General features: G+C 31.3%; 1 protein-coding gene across 2 annotated transcripts in view; it reads right to left on the bottom strand.

Moving 5' to 3' along the window:
• Positions 1-2,441: 2,441 nt before the first annotated feature.
• LOC122510585 (33 kDa inner dynein arm light chain, axonemal) overlaps positions 2,442-27,369 on the bottom strand; it is a 91,836-nt gene continuing 66,908 nt past the window's right edge. Inside the window, exons 5-7 of one of the 2 annotated variants that reach the window (XM_043625354.1) lie at positions 22,934-23,131; positions 4,742-4,811; positions 2,442-2,567 (exon numbers count right to left, since the gene is read on the bottom strand). In XM_043625354.1, the coding sequence (XP_043481289.1) occupies positions 4,776-4,811; positions 22,934-23,131 (234 nt within the window). In that variant the 3' untranslated portion in view covers positions 2,442-2,567; positions 4,742-4,775. The remainder of the gene's footprint in view (positions 2,568-4,741; positions 4,812-22,933; positions 23,132-27,369) is intronic. The other variant, XM_043625355.1, reaches the window with a different exon arrangement.

Genomic DNA, 27,369 nt, shown 5'->3' with positions numbered 1-27,369 from the left:
TGTTACTCGGGGGTTTTCGGGGTCTCTGATTACGAATCTGAAGTCAGATTTAAAAAATTAAAAATGCCGGATCACTTAGGTACCATTTTCTCGAAAACCACTTAACGGATATAGTTTTTTAAAAGTAATTGTCCATTAATGGACTGTAATCTGGTCTTTTGGTTTTACAAATAAATTAGTTTATTTAAAAATGTTTGCTTATTTAACAAAAAAATCAAGAAAACGGGTAATTATTTTTTCAAAATGGCACAGGAAATTCAAAAATAAATATTTGTCTTCATCGAACGATCAGATTTTAGTCCTTTGTATATAAAATCAGCAGAAGAAAGTGTGATAAAAAAATTATTTGGAATTGAGAAAATGGAACTTAAAAATAGGCTTATTTTAATGGAATTTTACAACTGCTTATGCCCCCTCAACAAGGAATTAAAATTATGATCTGCCTCAGAAAAAATATCATCGGACTTACAATCAGATTTAGCATCGCCATCATGCAAGTAAGATTCGCCAGAATTATTAGCGGATGAAACTATGTTGGCATTGATATATTGGGTCGTCCGTCATTTAAAGTTTTTAAATTCTGACTTCAGATTCGTATTTAGCGATTCCGAAAACCCCTCGAGTAACACATTTAAAGCTAATAAATGAAGTTTTAATATTGTTCTCCACCCTATTGGATCCGCCATTTTGAATTTTTCAAATCTGTCTCCAGATTCGTAATCAGCTACCCACAGTTGGCTTCAAGTAAATTTAGGTTTTGCAAAAATGGTGACGAAATCGGATAGTGGTATTTCAATCCTGTATATTAAAAGCTTTGAAAATTGTAAAAACGAAAATCGTAGCTGATCCTGTTTTCGAGTTATTGTCAAATTCATTTGGATTAAATTTAAGTGAAATTTATTTTTAAAAATTATACAAGTTTTTGTTTATTTTACATAACTAGCTCTTTGTCGACCGCTTCGCGGTCCACTTCTTTGCTTCCTCCTTTTTTCTATGACAAATGTTCCTTTTATTTAATTTTAAATTCTTTATTGTGACTCATTTAAAAATTACCTAAATTTTTATTTAATTTCTCTAAAGTAAAGTTAATTAAAATAAAAATTAACACTTCATAATGATATTGAAAACAGCGACTGTAGCTCCAGCTTCTAACTATGTGTGAGTTTTTATAGTACAATATTCCATTTGGATTTGTGCCCTTCTATGTTTTATTTTCATTGCTATAACTGCGAGAGTACATTCGATTATTTCGATTTAAATTCGAGATTTCTCACTCATGCGTTTTTTCTAAAGGATTCGTTTAATAAGAAAATTGAATTATTTAGTTACAATAAAGTATTATAAAAATTTGATGTCAGATTTGTAATCAGCGACCCCAAAAACTCCCGAGTAGGTAACAAATTTCAACAAAATCCAATAACTTTTTAAATTTTCGTCAGCCATATTAAATTCGCCATTTTTAATTTCTGAAATTTGATGTCAGATTCGTAATCAGCGACCCCAAAAACTCCAAAGTAATAAATTTCAACAAAATCCAATTACTTTTTAAATTTTAGTTCACCATATTGAATCTGCCACTTTAAATTTTTGAAATTTATGTCAGATCTGCCATTTTGAATTTTTAAATCTGTCTTCAGATTCGTAATCAGCGACGCCAAAAACCCCCGAGTAACAAATTTGAAGACAATACGATGATTTTCTAATATTGTCCTCTGCCATATTGGATCCGCCATTTTGAATTTTTTAAATCTGTCTACAGATTCGTAATCAGCTACCCCAAAAACCCTCGAGTAAAAAATTTAAAGCTAATACGATGAATTTTTAATATCGTCGTCCGCCATATGGAATCCGCCATTTTAAATTTTTAAAAATTGGACTTTAGATTCGTAATCAGCGACCCCGAAAACCCCAGAGTAACAAATTTCAAACGATTTCATGAACTTTTGAAAATTAAAGGCATGGTCAATGAAACAGTAGTAGGGTCTGGTGTGGATGACAGCATTAGTTATCCCATATTATTCAATTCTTGATCGGAATTTCGACAAGATGAAACTAAAGAGCTCGTAGATTGTGCAAGTTGATGAGAAAAAGTAGGTAATTACCGTCGTAATTACTCGTCGTTTCTTAAAAATTTCACGAACTATTTGGTTAAAATTGTTATTCAATGCTGAATAATCTAAAAGAGACGAAAATAAATTTGCCAAATATTGAGTGCCATAATGAAAATTTTCTTGAAATTTTAATTGTTGATTTGATATAAGTTCCGATTCAGATAGTGACAAAATTTTGGCTCCACAATTAATAGCATGGCAACTGCTAGGTGATAATGGAGAGTCAGAAGCAGATGGAGTTTCAGAAGTCAAACTTACAATTTCTGGCTCGGTATAAAAATTGATAGGTACTCGACGTATGTTGTTGGTTGAAAGTCTATTTCTTATATTTAATTGTCCATTCTGTAATGATGAAGGCAAAGTATTTGCGAATGAAATATTAGAAGTTGTGGTCCAGTTGAAAGAATCTGATGTTGCATGTTATTTGAATGATGTCCGCTATGAAGAGTAAATGTTCTGAAATTAAAAATATATTTTCAAAAGTAGAAATATTGTGTCATAAATAAAATTCTGATTTATATGAAAAAAATTAAATTAAATTAATTAATTTATTAAATTTACAAAACATTGAAAAGAAAAGGCAAAATTTTTTTTCTTCCATAAGAATTGCATTGTGTCGTCTGCTTGATTTCCCTCCAGCTATCTAACGTCATACTCGAACTCAAAATATCTCGATGTAGTGACAATTTAGTGATAGGACCATAAAAAATCATCGAGTCGAATTGCTTGACAAAAATACCGAAGGTATAGAAACACCTTAAGATCCGACAACTCTTATATCTCCAACTATCTCACACCTATGGCTTAGTTTCCCTTACTCCTAAACACTACCGTTTGATTTTACCCTTATAGTCAAAAAGCCAAGTGCAACTTTGCCTATTTCACACACTCCCTACGACATATTAAACGTTTAATGGGTTATATAAATTTGAACTTTTAACAATTATCTTTAATATATTATTTATTCTAGTAAATTTGTAAATAAGAACGGTTTAATTTAATTGTCAGTTTATTCTTGTATGAAACTACTAGTGTCGCCGGGGTTGGTTTGATTCCATTATTACATAGGTTGTGGTTGTGTTGTTAAAAAAATGACTTTGTAAAGTGATAATTTATAAAATATGACATTTTAATTGAGAATTAGTATAAAAATTTTGATAAATCTACTGTTTAAATTGTACCAGAATCTTCATTAATCTCTCTCTGTACATTTTCATATAAAATTCTATTATATTTATGAAAGTTAAAACAATCATTGCACACTAGAAAGTGCCACAGTACAATAACATTCATCATTTAATTTTACACTTTGGAAAACCATTATAGTAAATATACAACGTCCGAAAAGGATTATAATATTTTTAAATATTTTCTTTTTTAGATAAACTCATTTTCTTACCATTTTTTTTAATATTTATCTTTATTTTTAATAATTTCAAATTTTTTTTTCAGTCGGAAGTGGAAAATTTGTGAATTCAGATACCTGAGCAACGAATTCCAGGTTATGTGGGGATGACCGCTCTTGTTTTGGTCGACCTACTAAAAACCACTCCCGTCTTGTTTTGGGACATTTGATCCACATGCGGTACTACCGTCAGGCCTTAAACTTCGCAAGTGGTTGTCCCCTTGTCCTACTCCTTAACGTGCCTTAAATCCGCTCATACAATGTGGGAGCGAGGGTGGGAGGAAAAACTGAATGTCTTCCTCCCCCCCTCGCTCGCACACCGATGCGCATTAAATTCCTCCGGTCAACCTCGTCTTTTGTCTCTATCTTTTTCCTTCATTATTTTAATAATGAAGGATTCAACTGCCGTAAACATGGCCATTCTATCATGGCTCCAGTGCCCGCAATAAAAGAGAGTATGCTCCGCGTCATCTACTGCAGCGTCACAGTAGGCGCATTTTGCTACTCTCTTAATCTTAAAACTATGAAGGTACTGTCGGAAACATCCGTGACCTGACAACACTTGTGTCAGGTAGTACCGTGCTTTCTTCCTAGCCAAGTGTCGAGGTCACGGATCAGGCGGTATGTCCACCTTCCTTTAAATACCCGTGAAATATGTGAAAATCTAAACATTGTAATTTTTTAATTTATTCCTTTAAATAAAATTTTTTTTAAATTGTTAGTAAGCAATAAAAAGCTACTGTAAAGATCATTTTAATTCGTTTATTCTTCTTCATAAAACATTTCAAAAACCTTTTAAATCAAGAATTTTTTAAAATCGCTTTCGTGCCTTTCTCTGGGTACATTTTGTAGTCAAACAAACTATACTAGGTTTTTTCGAGTTTATAGCAGGAGAAACAGGTCTAATAATTTGACTTCGGATACTATGAAAACAAACCTTATTTAAAAAATACACTATTTAACAAAATATTAACAATATTATAATTTACCTTGTAATTGATTTTGAAATACGATTAATATTAACAATATTATAATTTACCTTGTAATTGATTTTGAATTACTTTTATTTAAAAATTAGTACAGAAGCGCAATGTTTTAAAATGTTATACGTTAAGCCCGTTTAAATTTAATAAAATTTATAAATATTTCAAAGCAAATGTAGAATATAATAATATTATTGACTGTTATAGAATTTAATTAATTAATAATTTTGAAATTGACTCACAACATTATAAATTTAGTTACCAAGTTGTAGCGTATTACTTTTTTAAGGTTAAAATTCCTTCCAGTTGGACCTGTAAAAAGTTTAAAAATTTGTAATTAAATATACATAAAAATATTCAACTCAACTTTTTTTTATTATTTGTTTCTCCATGGAAGCATTCTTTTTTGATATTTTTAAATTTAATTTCTTATTAAATTTTTGTAAATAAAAATCAATACTTGGCGCATTATGTTTGTATATATACAACATTAACTAATTTATATATTCATATTTATTTATATCACTTGGTAAAAATTATATAATTAAATTAAGGGAGTATTCTGGTCTATAGGCCTCAATTTCAGGCGTTTTTCCGAGTAGAATAAAAAGGAAAGTTTAATATTTTTAGTATTTACTTTTCTTGCAAGTTGTTTATTAATGTTTAAAGAGTACAGAAAAAAATTACGAAACAAAATAATAAAAAAATTTAAAAGTTATAAACTGATGAAGTGGGGACTGAAAAAAAGAAAGTGCGTACTGGTTGACAGTGTGGAGACTTTTGTAATGTTCTAAAACAAAAAACTCAAAAAAATTCTTGATTATTAAAGGCTTCGCTATGGTCGGTACCTTGGAAAAGAAAAAATAAATTTTTTAGCAAAATGGCGACGATTTAAAAAAATGGTGTTTTTTGATTCTGTTTTTTAACTTTTTTGAATTTTTTAAAAATAGTAAAAAAAATATTTTTCAAAATCCAAGGTTCCGACCATAAAGAGATATACAAAGAACATTTCTGTAAAATTTGGAGTAAATCGGTTGAGTAGATTTTGAGTTATCGTGTCAACAAGAATTTTTTTCAATTCCCACTTCACCAGTTCATAACTTTTAAAATTTTTGATTATTTTTTTTTCTAATTTTTTTCTGTATTCTTTGAATATTAATAAACAACTTGCAAAAAAAGTAAATGTTAAACTTTCTTTTTTATCCCACTCGGAAAAACGCCTTAAAATTGAGGCCTCTAGACCAGAATACCCCCTTAATAACAATTGTTTATCCCACATGCACAAAAATGACGCTATTAGATAGCTGGCGACAGGGCGTATTTGTTCATTTGTTCGACCGCATAAAAATAGCGTTCAATTTTACTCTAGGGCAAAAATAACGCTGCTTTGATACGATATTTTAGCCCCAGGGTAAAAATGAACGCCACTTTCATACAAGTTGAACAAGTGAATGACTTTTATATGCCGAGCCTAATGCTTATATTTCAGTAGAGTATTATATTTTTATCTAGACAAAGCGTTGTAAAGGGGTACTAAAATATTGCCTTGAAGGTTTCATTGATTGAATGGCCGCTGCTCATCATAGTTAGGTAGATATTAAATAGACATTATGTGAATTGTAATTAAAGTTCATAAATCAGCCAAACCCTGTCGAAAATATTGAGTTTAACTAATTTAATGAAACTCCTTATAAACCTTAGGAGTGAATCATGGTGTTCCCTTTCTTGATCAGTCAAGTCTATTATCACGGTGAGCTAGGACTAAGTTCAACCCAAAAAATCTTGCCCTTCCAAAGTTTTTTCTGGTATCCTTTAAGTAAAGCAATACGATAATTTTAAGACATAAATTTAAAAAAACGGTCGATGAAATTTCGAATTAATTCAATTTTTCGACTAGTATTTAAGATTATTGTATAGGTACATTTTATTCAAATTAAGGTCTACAAATTTCAGTTTAAATTAGAATTTCTTTTTAACATCGACAAAGATTTTCTATGACAAAAAGCACTGAAAATTACTTTAGAACTCCAAAAAATTACAAAATTGATATAGAAATTGTCGCTTATCATCAATTACACCGGCACAAAAAAAATTGGATTTCCAGGACTGCCATGTGTTAGGTTTTCTTTTTTAAGGTGTATCTAAAGAGAAAAACATTGTCCGACCTAAAAGTTAGTTCGTGTTCTCTTTTTACAGGCTTGGTGGGGGGGGGTGAAGTTTGAGAAACTGATTTTTATGGGAATTTACTTAATTTCTATAAATAAAGCTGAATTTTTGCTTCTTCTGAATGTTTTTTTAATTCAGTGACTTTAATAACATAAGAATTGAATATATAAAAATAAATAAAAATGGCGGATTCAAAATGGCGGATCTAAAATGGTGGATTTAATAAAAATTGTCCAGATTTCCTTGAAACTTGTTACTCGGGGGTTTTTGGGGTCGCTAATTATAATTATGAAATTCAATTTTCAAAATTCAAAATGGCGGATTTAATACGGCGGACAAATTTCCAAAAACTTATTAGATTCTATTGAAACTTGTTACTCGGGGTTTTTTTGGGTCGCTGATCACGAATCTGAAGTCCAATTTTCAAAATTCATAATGGCGGATCCAATATGGCGGACAAATTTTTAAAAACTTATTAGATTCGTTTCAAACTTGTTAGTCGGGGTTTTTTGATTCGTCATGACGAATTTAATGGACAATTTTCAAAATTCAAAATGGCGGATCCAATATGGCCAACAAATTTTAAAATAAAAACTCTTCGGTCCGTTGAAATTAGTTGATTACGTTTTCTAGCTATTAAAATGTTCAAATTCTTTCTAATGATGCCCGTTTTTCACCATGTAGAGGTAAACGTGAATTGGATAGTCTTTTTAAAAAATTTTTTTTACTTTTTCTTATTTATAATATTTAGATTTAAATTTTAAAAAAACTAAATTTAAATGCTTGTTTAACTTTTTTTAATACTGTTTCTCCGATCCAGAGAAAATGAATATAACTGGTCAGCCATATTGGGAATGTTTAACAGTTTACTATTCTCATAGAAATTTCTCTAAAATCACAAATGGCAAATTTACTTTTCTTATTTCTAAATACGCATTAATTTACTAATTTTACATTTTATTAGTCATAACATGAGAGTTATAATTAACAGAATGTAAATATATAGTTTGAACTTCAATTTAAAAATATTTTTATTACCCCAGTGTTATTTTGAGGTTCTGTTGTTTTCAAAAGGTAGTGCAAGAAATATCGTTTTTGCTAGATCAGCGAAAATGGATTATTATCGATGGAGCCAAATCAGTGAAACGTTTAGCTATTATAATGATTGTTATCTCTACTTTATGAGAACCTTATTTACCGTGTTCTACTCAGTTTTCGAAGATTTCACTAAACTCAGAAAAATGAATGAGCGACTACTCAGAGAAAAATGAAGATTTTTTAACTATTGACATTTTAGAGAAAAAATTATCTTTTAATGTTACATGACGTCAAATATAGCTTAAAACGGGTTTTTTTGCAATTTTAGGTTAAAATATCTCGAAAACCTGACATGTTGGGTCTATTCTAAGGCCGGATTCGGATTCAACACATCGAAAACCTTTGAAGAAGTATTGTCCTACTGTTGGTTAGTAAATCTTGTTGGCCTGTGTCACAAACAACTCCTAGTTCTAAAATTTTTTAAAAATTGATGATAAACGACAATTTCTATATCAATTTTTGAATTTTTTGTGGTTCTAAAATAATTTCCAGTGCTTTTTTCATAGAAAATCTTTGTCAATGTTAAAAAGAAAATTCTAATTTAAACTGAAATTTATTGACCGATTTTTCCATTTTTGTCTAAAAATTATTGTATAACTTTACTGAAACGATACCAGAAAAAAATTGGATGGGCAAGAACTTGTGGGTTGAACTTAGTCCAAGCTCACCGTGTTATCCCGGCACACGAATCCTTCACTTCAGATTCGGTTTGATTAAAATCAATAATAATAATAGGTTTTTCTGATGCTCACAGTTTTTGGCTCTTATTATTAATAATTATACGGAATGCTCCTAAGAAGTCAATGCCTACTATGCCCGACTGTTTTAAATTAGGGACTTTTCAAATATTTAGTTCATTAGTTATACCCACAAAAGTAACTGGCACTGAAATTTCGTCTATTATGGGTTCAATATTACCGTCAGCTAACAGAAAACCGTTAAATTTGCGATTATTGAGTTTATTTTTATTTGACTCTAACATTGATCCCGTATCAACAAGTGCTTAAATTTCTGTATTTCCTATTTTAATTTTAATGTGGGGTCTCGAACGAATACCATAATCACTTAATTTATTTAGTTTATTCCTCCCTTGTCTAAACTGACAAGCTAAGTGGGGAGTAGGTTCAGGATGTGTAGTCTTCTGATAATCTATCGAGTCAGAAAACTGGTTTTTGTTATGCGGATTAGTATTCACTGATTCAAATTTACTTGTAGCAGGAGGTTCCGAAATTATATTTAATTTATGATCCAAACTGATCGTTTCACAAGTTAGTTTTATTTTATCCAAATTTTTATTATTTGGAGTTTTAATAATCGAACATTCCGCGGCTATTATCGATAACTCCTTTTAAGTGCGAAATTCGCGCCTATTAATCGAACGTTTAGTAAGTACAGTAAACAGCCCCTGAATATAAATTATGAAACTTGTAGTGGGCTCTTCCGGACCTTGGATTCAATTCACAATTAGTTTCTGGGTGAAAATAGTTTTCCCTGTCTGAAACTGGTTTAAAAGAAAAGTTAATTTAATTTGCAAACTGATCCAGTACTGTCCCAGGCTTGGGTCAACTCTCAGCCGAGGCTGCGGCAGCTTCAAAGTCAATTAGATTTTAATTAAACGTTGTCCCGACGATGTGCAAAAGAAAAATGAAATAACTGTCATTAGTAGACTGAAAGAAAAACCGTACAAAACAAAAATCATCAATCTCTGCAATCGAAAACCGACTGCTTAGTCGAATCCTCTGGATTTTATTAATTATAAGCAAAAGTGAACTCAAGTTCTAAATTTAATTTTACTTTATTGTAAAATTTTTGATGTTCAATTGATTCTCGAATGACTTTGTTGTTTCTATGATACAAGAATTCGCTGAATAGATAGAAGTTTAGTCAATGTACTTGCCAACTCTTCACAGTTTCGAACATAGATCGAAATTTGTTTTATTTTTATTTTAGTTATATTTTGCAATATTATCAGCCAATTCTCACAGCTATAAGAAAAACAATTCACTGAACATTTTTATAAAATTCAAATTATGACTGAAAAATCCCGAGGTTTGTTATAATTAATGGTTTTTTATTACTTTATATTAATAGTAGGTATTTTTTTGAGCCCCAAGTTGGGTGCAATTTATAATGTTTCCCTAATTATTTTCATTTATTTATTTTTATTATTTTTATTTGAAATTATTTTAATAGATTTGACAATTTTTTTCTAGGGAAGCAAAACGTTATCTACATTTTTAGTTTAGAGTATATTGTTAAGATGTTATATTTCTTAATATTTCTTTTGTGTTTATGGAAAAAAATTTTTAAAAAAATCCACAAAAATTATTAAATTGAATTTAAATTTTCCATTTGCTCAGAAATTCCATTAGGAATTACTCCTAATGATCCGCGGACAGGGGAAGTGTTAAGAAAATACACTGAATATAATCAAAAAAATCAAGAAACACCATTTTACTGTGTCATAATTATGATTATTGAAAATACTCGGATACTGAAGGAATCCGAGAATGTGAATGAATACTTGGCGTAAAGCCGAGGAAACAAAACTCTAAATTCTTAATACAATCAAAAAAATATATTTAATTTATTTTTCATACCTCAGGCACAAAATAGGCCCTTTTAGATAGCAGCTGACAGGAACTAAAAGCCGTTCATTTGTTCACTTGAATAAAAATGGCGACCTTTTTTCCCATATGCAAAAAAACAGCTGGTCCCATGCATTATTTTTGCCCATGGAAAAAAAGGCCGCCATTTTCATACAAGTCGAACAAGTGAAAGACTTTTACTCCCTGCCGTCTGCTATCTGAAATCGCCACTTTTGTGCCTTTGGAATAAAAAATATCTTAAGTAACACGGGACTTAAAGGCTGCCTTTACGTACCTTGTTGCTTAATATACTATTACTCGCAAAGAACGTCCTTAATTTATTCTACAGTGTTCACAAACAAAAGGGAAACTCACCGTCAATCCGACGACGTCCTCTCATTGAACCACGACTCATTTATCTCTTAATATTTAATTTTAATTTAATTTTTAGTTAAAATAGATATTTTTTAAATAAATGTTAATTACTTCCACTAAAATTATCCTTAAATTAGATAAAATTATATGTAGTAGATTGCTCCCTTAATGGGAATTATTTCAATTGTTACTCTAAGAAAAAAAATTGTTTATTCAGTAACTAATAAATTGTCTATTCTCCAGGAGAGATACATCTTCAAAATCTTAATACTTTTAATACTAAATCAGATATCTAAAAGAACTCGCTACCGAGGCCTAATAGAGAATAAGTAGAGAAGTAATCTATTACTCTTCTTTTCATCCTCGAAACCTACGGAAATTTCCAAATCTGCAGGTTTTGAGTACTAAAAGAGGACTAGCATAAATGCTCTTTGTAGCTTCAATTCCAAAATTTTAGATTTGGAGACAGAAGCTTCAATTTCTCTATTACTTTGGATTGGAAATCGTATACAGCTCAAGTTATATGGTCTTTACTAGCGGTTAGAATGCAAAAACTTTTTGATACTATTCGTTCACTTTCATTGAGATAGTAAAAGACAAAAGGATGAAATGTTGCTTGGTCGTTAACCAAATAATGTATTTGAATTTCGTCTTGGACAATAAATGAATAATTTTGTGCAAAATCCAATAATGCAATAATTTCATTTCCGGGAAAATTTTCTTTTAAACTGTTTAAGTATTTCGATTGATTCGTAGATAAGTGATAATGTTCTATCAATGAATTTAACTGTCATATCAATGACTCTAAATATTTCTCTCGAGTTCTAAAAGATCTGTTAAGCATTCGTTGAACTTTAACATATTGATCATTAGTTTTGTATTCTCGTGTTGCAAACATATACAGAAAAAATCTGAACTCAAAATGAGTCAGAAAAGTCATTCATTATGAGCTGCAACAAAAATAAACCTTGTAGATGGCGACACATTCTATATAATTTAACATAGACTCATTTTGAGTTACAACAAAAATTAGTCTAATTTTTTTCTGTGTACACAAACTGCATGAGTGCTCTTGGGGCCTGCTAAAATACACCATTTGGGTCTTATTTCCACAAATTTGGAAATTCATATGTTTGTGTATGGCGATGTTTCATTAAAATGTATATATGGAGCGTTCCACATCAAACCGACCAAAGCTGATTTCAAAATTCTACGCAATTAAAAAACAAAAAACAGATCATAACACATGTATCAACTGTACTTCTATTCATGTAATTTTAGAATTCTACTTCCTCGCTTTGATTAGAATTAAATTTTGTTTGTTTAGGTGCACGTTAGTCAAGTGGTACAAATGTTATCTTTTTAAGTTCTTCAGGAGAATGAAATAGTTGAACTTTGTTAATATCAATTTCTTCGTCAATTTCATGTTTTTTGTCAACTATTTATTTTCTATAATTTCGACAAATACTTGTACGAATCTGGAGTCAGTTTTTCAACATTCAAAATGGCGGATCCAATATGGCGGACAAAATTTAAAAATGAAACAAATTTGCTTAAAAGTTGGCATTTAGAGGTTTTTGAAGTCGCTGATTCTGAGTCTAAAGTCAGTTTATTAAAATTAAAAATCGAGGATTCAATATGTTGGACTAAGAAATAAAAAATTCATCAAAATTTTAAAAAAACATTTAAAACACTTTAAAAAAACAAAAAAAAAATTTTTAAAAGAGATGAAACTCTGCCATTGCCGTCCCAAGCCCGTATTAAAAAAGAGGAGGGTGTTTCCAAATTCGTAACTTTTTATGTCCGCCATATGAATTTATGGATTCACTATTTTAATTTTTTAAAACTGATCCATAATTAAAAGAATAAACAGTTGTAGAAAGAGTTAAGTTAAAAAAATTTTATATTAATATGTAAAAGGAGTCCCTCAACATCTAATAAAATCCATACTTTTTCCTAAATATCCAATCTAATGTTTATAAACAGTTTTATTGCTCTCCTGTAAAGTTGCATTAAATGAAGTTACGAGGTTTGCAGATTAAGGTGACGACATATATAAAATCTGCTATTTTTAATATGAAATTCTGATGCATAGCATATGCAGATTCAATGACTTCAAAAACCTCTGAGTAACAAGTTTCAGGCAAATCTGACAAATTTCATAAAAAAATGTTCGCTCATTGGATCTGACATTTTAAAGTTTAAAATTTTGATATCATACTCGAATTCAGAGACCTCAAAAACCTTTAATTTGTGTTACATGTCAGTTGTGTTGTATATATACCGAAATAAAAGCAAAAACCATGATTTTTATAGTTTTTACCATAAAAATGAGCTAATCGTCAGTTTTAACTATGTTTTTTCGACTGAGAGCATCAAATTGGACAAAAATAAAGGTTCAGGACTTCCGAAATTTCGGCAAAATTTAAAGATTTGAATAATAAAAATCGATCTTCTCTTACAGTTTTTAATATTTTTTAACGAAAATTTTTTTCCATGCATATTTTACCATTCTAAACAACTCCTCGCATGGATTTGCAATAATATGCAATAGGTCAAAAGATAAAAATTCTAACCTCTTCAAAAATTAAAATTAAATATTTTTGACCATCTTATATGTTTTCAGGTTAAAAATGATGCAAGAAAAAAAACATTACCTCGTTTAATAATTTTATTTTAAAGGGGTCAAAATTAAGGTGGGGTATCCCCTTAACTAACATTTAAAGTTATGTAACTTTAATAAAAAAATTTTTATCATTGCTAACAAATATTTTTAAAAAGCTAATAGCATTAGCTTCAATTTCCACTTTAGATCATGTAATTTCGATGTGTTGTTGACGAGTTATAAAATATTTAGTTACCCCGAGTATACTTAGGGTTAACCGTTTTGGTACAGTCAACTTAGCCCGAGTTTCCTCAGGACAAACCGTAGTGAGATTACAGCCTTTCGTATTCGCTTATCTTAACGATCTAATAATCGCTACAGAGACGTATGAAGAACATCTTGTATAACTGCAGCGAGTGATCAATAAGAAAACTGAAGCTGGTCTCACGTTGAATCCAGATAAATGTCATTTTTGCGTGTCGGAGGCAAAATATTTTTGATTTGTAGTGAACCATAAAGGGCTTTTGGTCGATGATGATAAAGTTCGTTCTATATTGGATTTCCCTTGGTCTAAAACCCTACGTCAACTCCGTCGGTTTATTGGAGTTACTTCTTTGTATAGGAGATTTATTAATAATTATGCTCAAATTTGTGAGCCATTTACTCGACTGATCAAGAGGGAACAGCCATTCAAATGGAAAATTGTGATCCCTAAAGAGGATCAAACATTGATAACGCAAGAAGCACATGAGTAGTACTGTAGTACTCAAGCCGGACACTTAGGCGGTCAAAAAACATATGACCGAATAGATAATAGGCTAATCTTTCTCCCTTTATCTATCAATGTAGAATAACCCTTTCACGCCCATGGGACATATACGTCCCACCTACAAAAACATCAATATCTTTGAAGAAACTTAATATTTTTGAGTCTAATTGAGTGGGTTCTCTTCAGGAAGAATAAGGCTTTAAAAATAAGTAACCTAGATCATGTTAAAAAATTCCTATTGTTTAAAAAAATTCATAAATTATTGTTAAAAATCATGAATTTTTAAAATATTTTAAAATCGTCTAAAACTTGTTAATCGGGAGTTTTTAGGGTCACTGATTACGAATATAATATCAGTTTTTTAAAATTGAAAATGGCGGATCCAAGATGGCGGACGATTATTTTTAAACATTTTAATTTCACCTGAAAATTGTTACTCAGGGGTTTTCGGGGTCGCTGAATACGAATCCGGTGTTATATTTTTAAAATTCAAAATGGCGGATCCAAGATGGCGGACAATTTTTTTAAACATTTTAATTTCACCTGAAATTTGTTACTCGGGGGTTTTCTGAGTCGCTGATTAAGAAATAAGTGTTAATTTTTAAAAATTTAAAATGGCGGATCCTATACGGTGGACGACAAATGTAAAAATTGTTTGGATTAGAGAGAAACTTGTCACTGAAGGGTTTTTATGGTCTCTAATCACGAATTTGTTGTTTATTTTAAAATTGCGATTGTGTACTTATTTATTTATTTCTGGCAGTAAAAAGTAAAGTATGATTTCATTGTATGCCCTTTCGGGCCTTTACAATCTCCTCAACATCACTATACTAAACTCTTCTAACTCCCAAACTCTTCCTCCATGTCCCTACTTTTGCGGCTGCAGCCGACTTAGGTTAGGAGTACTCGCATTCGCCTGGACATTCGGCCAGGAGAGAGGAAAACTGCAGAAAACCTATTTCCCGAGTACAATCGGTTTATTGATGTCGAGTCATGAATGTACATTTGGATAGCCATCACAAATGCACAAACATAACCTCGGCATCAAATCTCCCATTTGATATATCTCATCAGTGAAAAAAAACCGAAACTGTAGCGATTCACAGAGGGTCACCCATCCAAGTACTAACCGCACTCAAAGTCGCTTAACCTCTGTGATCGCAAGCAACGGGATTCCACCAACCGAGCTATACCATCGGTTATTTTTATTTCTGTCAGTAGATGGTTTTGTTTCTTTCTACTCTAACTGGATTCGTAATCAGCAACCCCGGAAACCCCCGAGTAACAAGTTTCTGCTGAAACAAAAAGATTTTAAAAATAACGTCCGCCATATTGGTTCCGCCATTTTGAATATTAAAAATATAACACCGGAATCGTATTCAGCGACCCTGAAAACCCCCGAGTAACAAGTTTCTGGTAAAACTAAACGATTAAAAAAAATCGTCCGCCATCTTGGATCCGCCATTTTGAATTTTTAAAAAATTATGTCATATTCGTAATCAGCGACCTCAAAAACTCCCGAGTAACAATTTCCAAGCCAATCCGATCAATCTGTAAAAAAGTTGCTTGCCATATTGGATACGCCATTTGGAATTTAAAAAATTTTATAATTCTGATATCAGATTCGTAATCAGCGACCCCGAAAACTATGCATAACGTTACACTAACGTTTTTTTAACCGTCCAGTTATGCCTGGGTGTGAAAGGGATAACATAAGAACTTCTTCGTTTAACATTGTTTATGATTTTCTACACAATTACAACTGCCATAAAAATATCTTCGTCTTTCTTCAAATTTAGCTATGAAGAATTTTGTCGATATCTTTTTTTATTTAATTGTTAATAACAATAATAAAATCAAATGTAGAAAGAATTGAAAAAATTTCAATAATTTTTTTTTGTGTCAAAATTTTTTATCGACAAAATCCTTTGTCAGACGAGAGTCAATACTATGTAGATGATAACCATACTTTGTTTTTTTGTTTTAGATCACCCAGACGTGAGATTTTATGTACACCGTTTGTGCACCTAAAAAACGACGGGCTTGCGCTTGAAGGAGTGCCACGACGTCAATTTTGAATATTTCGACTTAAATTTTTTTTACAAATACTTGAATATATAATAAAGATGAAGGTTTAATTTAATTTAATGTACCAGTCATATTTTGTTAGAAAAAAAAATCCTCAAAAATCGGCCTGTTTTTTCCCTTGTCACAGTAGACTTCCCCCTTGATAAATATAAACCCGTGCCGACGAAGGGTTAAGGGGATGGAAAAGTTAATGAATGTTTGCCATTGAAGGCGCACTTCGTCAAACTTTGTATTATAACTTTTCCATTTCACAAAAATTTGACTTGCAACTACGTATTGTTACGGATTTTAGTACGTTGAACACGAATCTGATGTCAAAATTAACTTTTTACAGCTACCGGGTGTCAAAAAAACTATCAAAAGAATGTCAAATTCTTAAAAATTACAATTGTCTTGACCTTGGCATTAACTTTCGCAAGTATAGTAACCAGTCAAATTTCTAAGACATGGAAAAGTTGTAATACAAAGTTTGTTGATGTTTGCCGAAGCATATCACAGAACCACAAAGGGAAACTGAGGTAAACATGTTCTAATCATAGGTGACTTTTATGTTTTTGGGGTCGCTGATTACAATGTCAGATGTCCGTATGACCCTTTCACGTCAGCATCAAGGTCAAATCAAGGTCAAACACTTCATTTTGCAATATTTAATTATTTTGAACCCGGATTCGTAGGGAGCGGAAAATTTTACGTCCGAATACGTAAGATCCCCGAGTAAGAATTTCTAAAATAATTTATCCACTTTTGAAATTTTTCAAAATTTTTGGCGGCCATTTTGGATGAAAAATTATTTATTTTGAAAATCTGACTTCAGAATCGTGATCAGCGACCCCAAAAACCCCCGAGTAAAAATTTTTGCGAATACACGTTAAGATGTTTTCTTGTTCAGGCCATGACGTGTATACACGTCATCCACTGTTTGGGCCAGTTTTTTTCATGACGTGTATACACGTCATCCACAGTCAAGGGGTTAAGGTCAATTGGAGGTCATCTAGAAGGTCAAATTTTGATTTCATTCTTTCGTTCGGAATGTTAGCTAGGAATGGATTTTAAAACAACTTGCGTTTTATGTTTTTGGGGTCGCTGTTTACGATTTATGTGTCTATATGACTCCATTACGTCAGCGTCAAGGTCAAAAACCTTAATTCAAAATATTTAATTTTTTCAACAACGGACTAAGATGACCTTCAATTAACATTTAAAGGTTAGTTTATATAAAAGGTCGTAATCAGCGACCCCAAAACCAAAAAGGTCACCTATGCTTAGAACATGTTCACCTCAATTTCTTTTTGTGGTCCAGTGTATTACTTTTCATCTACCTTTTAAAAGCTTAGAAGCCATAAAACACGAAGATTATTTCGGTAAAAAGTAGGATACATTACCTATATCCACCCGTGTGGTTAAAAATATGACGAAGTAGTTTTTTCAATTATAATTACTTTGGTAAATTTAAATTATGCGCGCCAGTTTTGACTTAAGGCGCCGGGTGTATTTAAAAACAACCCTGTTTGATTTCGGCATGTCGCTTACCTAGCAGACGACGAAACCACATGTTGAAAATATAGTTGTTGATCTGAGATCGAGAAGAGTGACTTGGTTGTGAGGAGCATAAGAGAGTATTATATTTTTGTAATAATTACAATACGACATAATAAATAATAACTGGAAAAGTTAAATAGTAGTATTATCTGACTATTACCTCTAACAAAAAGGAAATCATACTAGAGAGGGCATATTGACAGGGAAAATAGTAAGTCGAATTTGTATTTAATGTAGTGTCTAGAAAGTCAAGCATTCCCTTTTTGACTTAATATTTCTTGTCGGGATCTCCTTTGAGATAATTCCTTAGTATTTAGTGTTATTAATTATTGATGATTTGACTATTTATTTTTGTTAATTTTTGTCTAATAAAATTAACTGGCGTCTAACTATCGCGTTGGTATAAAGTCTGATTTGTGACGAAAAAGGGAAATGATATTTAATTATCAAATAGTACCGTCATAAATTTTAGCGCCCAACGTGGGGCACATTTGTTGGGAAATTTTTGAGCTTCGACGAGAATTTATACTTGTGATTTTGACTTGTTAATTATCCTTTTGTCAAAATATTATTGATTATTTCTGAAATAATTAATGGTATTTGATCCAAAAATTATTTCTTTGTGACATGTATTTTGTATTTGCTTTTAAGATATGATTGTGTAAAAATATTAGAGACATTTTACTTTAATCAAATTCTTTTTAACGGCATGGTAAATTGCGTCTATAGAAAGACGCCATAACCTCGTGCTAAGATTTTTTTTAAAGTCGAATAACTCGTTCAATTCCTGGACGATTTTGATAATTCAATTTATTAAACTCTAAATTTTTCTTGATTTTTCGTGAGTGATAATATATTTTTACCACTATTATTTAATTAATTAGCTAATACGTGTTTCGTGTTAAATAAAAATTGAAAGAATCACGTAACAGATAGCGCATGCGCATAGAGAACATTTCTCACATTCTTTTTCAAATTTTTCGATGTACATGAAAATTGTCGGACAGTGGAAAATTTTGACGAGGGAAGTTATTGCGCATGACGAAAACTAGTCACGTAGGCTTAAAATATGATTCACTATAGAAATTAATGTGAAATTTTTGACTTGGAAAGGAGATGAAAATTTCTGCCGTGAAACAGTGAAAATTTTTATAAGGACCAGGCCCGTATTAATTGGGAGACGTGCCCCCTTTTTGATATTATATAACAAATTTTTAAATTTTTTATTCTTTTTTGAGTTTAGTGAAAATAAGTTGATTGAATTAATTAATAAAAAATTGTCAGGACGGTATATAGTGTGTATAGTGCCCTAAAATTAGATTTTAGTTACGGAATTTAGAAAATTTGATAAATTTTTCTAAAATAAATTTAAATAACTCGTATTGACTTTTGACAAAGCGTGAAAATTTAAAATTACCCTAATTTGGTACTGACTAGTGTAATAAATTTTTTTTTGACTTTTTGAACTTGCTTAACTTTCTTTTTGACAAATAAAATGGCTTACGCAATTGAGAAAATGATTGATTATAAAGAAAAAGTGACAAGACTCTTAGATAGTCCCGAGATTAAAGATATCTGGGCATCTATTACTACTATGCCAGTAGGACAAATAGTGACAATGCTACTTGCAAAACAATTATTAATTGCAGGAACATTACAAGTCCTCCGAGAAATAGTGTTCCGCATTGAATTGAGGATAATTTTTACAGACGAGATAGACATTCCCTTTTGTGAAGAATATGACTGTGGGAATTCAAGTAAAATTTTCCTTCTTGAAGCATATATATCGCCCAAAAAAGAGGAAATTTCAAATGTTTGCCAGATAAGGGTTACAGGAGTGACAAATGATAGTGACGAGGAAACTGACAGCCAGATTTTCGACAATGTTTTGATTTCAGAGATGTGAACAAGGTTACAATCAAAGACATGTACCCTTTACCGACCATTGACTCTATTTTGGCCAAACTTAAAAAAGCTAGGTACATCTCAAAAATGGACTTGACATTAGCTTATCACCAAATTCCGTTATCAAAAGAAAGCAAAAAGTATACAGCCTTTGCTATTCCCGGATCAGGACTTTGGCAATATTGCCAAATGCCTTTTGGACTTGTTAATGCCTCGAGTACATTTCAGAGACTAATTTACTCTCTTTTTGGACCGAAAATCGAACCTTATGTATTCGGATATCTCGACGATATAATCATCGTGACCGACATCTTTGAAAGTTGAAAAGAAATCTGAAGAGGTATGACGCTATCTACCACCTACGAATGTCAAACAACTAAGAAGATTCCTAGGAATGGTTGGATGGTACTCAAGGTTCATTAAAAATGATAGTGAGATCAGACTGCCTCTTTTCAAGATGCTTTAGAAAGGACGACCATGGGAATGGGGTGACGAACAACAGGAAGTTTTTGATATTTTGAAGATGAAATTGACAACAGTCCCAGTACTCGCCCGCCCTGACTTTAGTTTGTCCTTCACAATACAGTGTGATGCAAACAGTTATGCCCTTGGCGCCGTTCTGATTCAGGAGTTTGACGATCGAGAACATCCAGTGATGTACATCAGCCGAGTATTGACTGGTGCTGAAAGAAACTATTCTGTGACTGAAAAAGAATGCTTAGCACTTCTTTGGTGTATAAAAAGTTTCGACCATATATTGAAGGATATAAATTCAAGGCCATTACTTACCATTCGGCTTTGAAGTGGTTGAAGAATTTAAAAGATCCGACTGGACGACTCGCAAGGTGTGCACTGGAAATGCAGAACTGGTACTTTAAGATTATTCACAGGAAGGGTGCATTAAACCAGGTTCTAGATGCATCATCTAGGATGACTGAAGATCAGACGACGGGAAATGATCAGACAATTGCCAAACCGATTTCCTGGTTGGAAAATTGAGAATGATTTTCTATACCGTCATTGTAGTGACCCTTTTCTCCTCCCAATTATTGGTGACGAAGATGGATGAAAACTGGTTGTACCAGATGAGCATAGACTAAGGGTGTTAAATGATGCTCATTCTATTCCATCTATGGGACATTTGGGAGTAGAGAAGACTTATGATCGGACTTTAAAGACTATGATATCAACATTTATTGGAAATGACCATCGTGACTGGGACTTGCATGTCCATGAATTCCGACATGCTATCAATACTGCAACTCAAGCAACTACCAAAATTTCTCCCGCATTTCTAAATTTTGGTCGACATCCACGATTAGTTAAGAGTTTACGACGAGAAGTCGAGAAAACAGACAAAGTGCGAAAAATTCGACCCGAAGAATTGATTGACAGGGAGGAATTTTGAGGATCAGCTAGACTTAGTATAACTAAAAATCTTGTCAAGACCAGTGATTAGACGAGTTAAAAATAATTCTAATCACCTTCCTACATTGGATTTTAAATTACCAAAGGACATATCTGCACCGCCATCTCTTTTGGATTTCCCAGTTATAGATTCGACATTGGGTAACAACTCCGCTATTTACCCAAGAACAGCTAGAGACAAAATCAATAGCCTAACTGAGCACAAAGGATCAGTAGGGAAAAACGTCCCGAGTGATGACCATAAGCACAAAAAGGGAGAAAGTTGGGAACAATATGAGGACCGTTTGGCAGTACTGGAGTTGGAACGATTTTGTAAACTACAAGAACCAAAGACCTCTGTTAATATAGAAAGACTGAGGGAAGAGCAGGAAAAGGAGACTGAAATTCGAAAGAAAATATTAGCCAAAGAGGATCTTGTAAACCCTAGGAATGACGATGAGATGGAACAAGCAAGATCTATATTACCTCCTAAAGCTGGAGCTCCGACCAAAAAGAACCCTGTTTCTAACCACCAAGCCATCAAAGAAAACTGTTGTACTCTTCAACGATTTGGCTTCTATAATCAGGGACCCTACTATATATTCCCCTCCAAGAGATTGTATGAATTGCTGGCGGAAGGATCATAACATGTCTCTCTGTCCAAAACCAATAACTGAGGCACATTGTGAAAATTGTGGTAGAAAATACCAAACAATAGCAACGTGTCCAAGATGTGCGCCAGGATACCGAAGATATTTGATGATGAAAAATAAAAGGAATAACTATTCTGGATCCAGGACGAGTTTGGTTACTACCGACGATTTTGACATTTCATGGGAACGACAGAGTGAGTCAGGGACATCAAGAAGACTAACTAATATAAGAAGAGAAGACAATCAAATGTTACCGTCTATGTGAAGACAAGATATCAAACATGAGAGCTATAGTAATGCTGGTGATAGTTCTGACAAACCCTGAAATTTCTCGGAATCATCGAATAAGACAATATTCCCGAAAGCAACGACATCAGAAGTTAAGAAATTGACTAAAGCTGAGGAGATTGAGAAGGAAGACCAATTATGGAAACAACAAAAACTAGTTCCAATAGAAGTGGAAGATTCTGTCCCTCCACCATCTTATTGTGATATAGTACACAGTAACAGTATATATAGTAACAGTATTACTAGGAGGGTATTTAATATTTTGATATTATATTTATGTTTATTATGTTATATTTTTTATCGAATGAATGATTATTGAATTTATTTTTTTGTTTAAGACTGAAACCAAATGTGATTCAAGTCTTAGTGGAGGACTAGCAGACGACGAAACCACATGTTGAAAATAAAGTTGTTGATCAGAGATCGAGAAGAGTGACTTGGTTGTGAGGAGTATAAGAGAGTATTATATTTTTGTAATAATTAGAATACGACATAATAAATAATAAGTGGAAAAGTTAAATGGTAGTATTATCTGACTATTACCTCTAACAAAAAGGAAATCATACTAGAGAGGGCCTATTGACAGGAAAAATAGTAAGTAGAATTTTTATTTAATGTAGTGTCTCGAAAGTCAAGCATTCCCTTTTTGACTTAATATTTCTTAGCGGGATCTCCTTCGAGATAATTCCTTAGTATTTAATGTTATTAATGATTTGACTATTTACTTTTGTTAATTTTTGTCTAATAAAATTAACTGGCGTCTAACTATCGCGTTGGTAAAAAGTCTGATTTGTGACGAAAAGGGAAGGAAATTATATTTAATTATCAAAAAGTACCGTCATAAATGTATTTTAGCATAAAATGATTCATTTATCCCTACCCTCTTCTATACATATAATATATAAAATTATCTTCTATTTATAAAATTTGTTTCAAATATAAAAGCAAAATACCTTCAGTTGTTGATTAGTTTTTTTTAAAAACAAAATTTCTTCTACGTATTTTTTTTCTTCAGCTTCTCGTAATATTGCATTTCTTTTTTCAGTTTGTTCAAGTTTTTGTTGTAATTCTGCTACACTTTTTTCCAATTCAATTTTTTCACTTAATAATACATTAAGATTAGATACTAAATCTTCTTTTCCTTGTTCCGCCTAGGAAAATAATTTTAAGTAAAATATTATTTTTCTAATGCAATAACTTAAGAGGGAGTGACACCCCTGACAGAAAGCAATTACATTGTTTTGCTTCAATAGATTCTTATGATGTGTAGAATAGAAATTATATTATAAGGAGTAGTTTCTAAGACATTTTATGTGAAAAAAATTGAATCTGTAAAACGTATTCAAGAGCGCTATAAGTGCTTTTTAGCGCTATCGGCTATCTTCTCTATTATCGTAGGAGCTAAAAAAATATCGTACGTATATTAACAGTGAGTTTATTTTTTCATGTTCTCTCATTTCAAGAGTTTAAATGCGGTTTTCTTAAAATGACATTTTTCAATACCGTAGGCAGTAGAGTGCACAAAAAACACGCATTTTAATTTTCTTTAATGCTACCTTAAAATATTGTTTCTAATAGAAAAAATTAGATACTTATTTTTCTAATCATTTTTAAAGGTCGAGCTATTTCATTTTTCATTAAAACACTGATTATTCCATCTAACTATTATTCAATTGATAAAAATATTGTAAAAAAAATCTATCGATGCAGAAATATCTTTATGTTACTGATTAAAGTTTTCAATATTTAAGACAAAGAAATAAATAGTTTTCAGGCCATACTAGTCCATTAAAAAGCTGAAATTTTATTTTCCTCGTGAAAATATTTCCAAAATGTCAATTGATAATTTTTTTAATGGCGAAAATTGATGGAATTTAATTTTACGATACAAAATGTTTTACTATGTGACGTATGAATTTAAAAAAATAAATCAAAATTTTCTGCTAAACGTCAAACAAAATCTGACGCTTTCAACAATAATAATAATTTGAAATTTAAGTGAATAAATTTCGCCGTCAGGCGCTAATTAATTTTCAAGCTCAATTAATAAACTAATTTTTCGACCAACAACAACAAGCTTACAATAACGACAACACCTCTGAGACACTCTCAATCGTAAGAGGAAATTCTGCCTGAACAACTTGGCAAGCAAAAATGCCAACGACGAGACACGACTGGTAAAATACTGGTTCGATACTGACTCACCCGATGACGCTTCTCGATTTCCCTCTTTCCTATTGCAGGCACACTCCTTTCAAGGATTCCTTAATTTAGGGAAGAGAAATAATCCAACAAATTAGAATCAGTTTTCACAATTATTCTTTATTTACAAACTACAGGTCTCTACAAACTCACAATTTATCTTATCAAAACGTTCTATCTAAGTTCTACACAATACAAACTTTTTGACGATGTTTCTTGCTTTTCTCCACACGTGCTCGTCTTCTTCATCTCTTCTTCTCTCTCGTTACAATGGCTCTCCTCTCACTGCCTCTCTCTAACGATCAGCTGCTCTGCCCTCTAGCACTTTCTCTCCTACTAACTAGCCGCGCGACACACATTCACCACTAATAGTGGGTCACTCTGCAGTTTCGACTTTCTAATTTATCATATCAATTAACGATCACGGTTCAGGGATAATTCCGACAGATGACGTGACGATTTACATCGTCACAACTAAAAATAGTTGATAAATAATTAATAAACTTTCAATGGTTTTTTACTTCTCCGAAAGTGTAAAAATTGAATGTAAAACCGTTAATATAGCTACCTCTGTTACTCGCAGTAGTATCAAAACACTTTGAAATCACACAATATTGCTTTATCTTTATCTTTTTGTAATTATTATATCCAAAGAATGTAGGATTTTTTAATTGAGAAAACTATATTTTATTCTTCTACGTCTTCAATTAAGTGAATTTTTTGATATTATTTATGTTTTGTTTGTCAAATGGTTAATTCGTTTTAAGTTTTAAGATGGTTTCATCTTTAAAAAAAGAAGGTTCTCAAAATGTACAGTCGTGTTCAATGAAGCCTTACTCGGAGGAACGTGTTGCACTCATGGAAACATATAAGTGCAACACGTGAATCCAAGTAAGGCTTCATTGAACACTACTGTACCTACAAGAATTATTGTAAACAAGAGTACAATAATTAATTAACAGTTAGATAACTTTGATACAAAGAACACATTCGAGATTTTTAGAATGATAAAAATCCATGATGACTTTTTGTAAGAAGATCCAATCGTTTGGGGCAAAATATTATATTAAGGCCGAGTCACAACTTCAACAACTTAAAGTTGTAAATGCTCCATCCGAACGCGGAGATGCGTTAATGTGGTGTTCACTCGGTATTAACACCAAATTAATTCCCATTAGATAGTTCCTACAGAATGTTAATAAATATAATTGCTAATTGGACTTTCGTTAACTCGGTGTTTACAACGAGTGAACGCCGAAAACAGCCGTAAAGTTTGACTCAAACGCTCTATATAACGTACGGCAGATTCACAAAACTGTCACAGATGGCTTGCAGAATGAATGTACACGAAATTTTGACACACCATCTACAGCTGACATGTCGAAATTTTATCCGTATAGCCATTAAGTCTATATTTTTAAAATTTGAACGTCATTAATGATCTACAAAAATGTCGCGGTAAGTCATAAGTGCCATATAGATATACTTTTTTAAGTATTATAGTTTACAATTTTATTCATGCATTTGAAAAAAATTTATATTATGTTTTGTAGCTATTTTAATGGGTACCTACGTGAAAAAGTTCCCGGGAATTAGATCGAGAAATTTCCCGGATATTTATGGATGATCTTGAAAAAACTGAAAATTTTTGTATTTCTTTGTATAAATTTAGATGTTTTCCAAAAATGTATTTAAAAACATTAAGAAGTGACGGGGTGGTGTAACCATGTGATAAAGTATGGTTAAATTTAAAATCTTGTTTTTTTCAGGAGAGTTCAAAGCTTTTTAAAATCCTCGAGTAAGTGAGTTTTTTTTGTATTTAAAGATTACACAAAACGAGTCCACTCCAGAATGAGGTCGGGCATAAGTTATGATTGTCAGCAGTTAGTATAAAATTTTTTTTGTTGAATTTTTTAAATTAAAATTTCTAATTTTAAATAATTTTTTTAAAAATGATTAGCAATTTAATTTTTCAAAATATTAATTCATTTCTATTTTTAAGTATTCTTATTTTTGTTTTCTCAAACTTTAAATAAATTTATTTTAATTTTTTCAAATTTTACATAATTTTATTCTCATCTTTTGTCCCGCTTGTAAATCCATAAAAAATTTTTTTTGAAAATTTCTTCAAAAAATTAATTTTTTTCTTGATTGTGAGAAAGACAGAGAATGAGTGTATTTCCAAGAAGTTATACGTCATTGACTTTTCTACGTCATTGCTATTGTCCCGATTATTTTATGCGAGAATTAAAAAAAGTTTTGTAATATTTTTGAAATTTTTGTTATCCATAAGAGTGAGAGAGAAAGAGAGGGATTAAATTTACCAAAAATATTACATCATTTTGCCCTCTACGTTATCTCTCTTGTCCCTTCTATTACGCGCAAAAAGTAGAAATAATTATTAAAAAATGTTCAGAAATTTTTTTTTGTCCAAAAGAGTGCGAAAAATGAGTAAGTTTCCAAAAATTTAAAAATCAACTAATGTTACTAGTTAACAAAGGCATAGACACTTCTTTAGTTATTTTCTCGATAAGGGTGATTAAGAAAGAGAAGGAGTAAATTACCAAAAAATTTAATTCATTACCCTTTCTACGTCATCTTTTTTGTCCCTTTTATTACACGCGAAATTTTGAAATAATTATTAAAAAAATTTTGTACATTTTTTTTCCCATAAGAATGCAAAAAATGACTAAATTTCAAAAAAATTAAAAAGTCATTAAAAATCAATTATCGTTAACAGTAAAACACCTCGCCGTTGGAAAAGTGTCGTTTGGGCTAAAACCACAAGAGATAGAGTTTTTCTTGAGTGCCCTAAGATTACATCGAACTCGTGTCAATTCTGAAATAATGCCGGGCATAGAGGCTGTGATTGGCCACAGTAAATTTAAAAAAGATTTTTTAATTTTTTAAATAAAAATTTCTAATTTTAAATGATTTTTTAAAAATTTTTAGTGATTTAATTTTTCAAATTTTAAATTATTTCTATTTTTAAAAACATTTATTTAAAAAAAATTTAAATAATTATTTTCTCATGTTTTGGCATAATTCAAATAAAAGAAGAAAAATAATAGCAAAATATATAAAATTTTGATAAATAGGAATAAATTAAAATTTAAAATATATTTAACATTATTACTAAGCCTGAAATTAGCTGTATTTTTTATTATTTAAAAAAGGACACTTTTTA

This window comes from Leptopilina heterotoma, unplaced genomic scaffold (genome assembly GCF_015476425.1).
Source record: "Leptopilina heterotoma isolate Lh14 unplaced genomic scaffold, ASM1547642v1 Lhet_707, whole genome shotgun sequence".
Classification (NCBI taxonomy): Eukaryota; Metazoa; Arthropoda; class Insecta; order Hymenoptera; family Figitidae; genus Leptopilina; species Leptopilina heterotoma.
The sequence above is the reverse complement of the archived record's forward strand: the minus strand, read 5'-3'. Positions and strand labels throughout refer to the sequence as shown.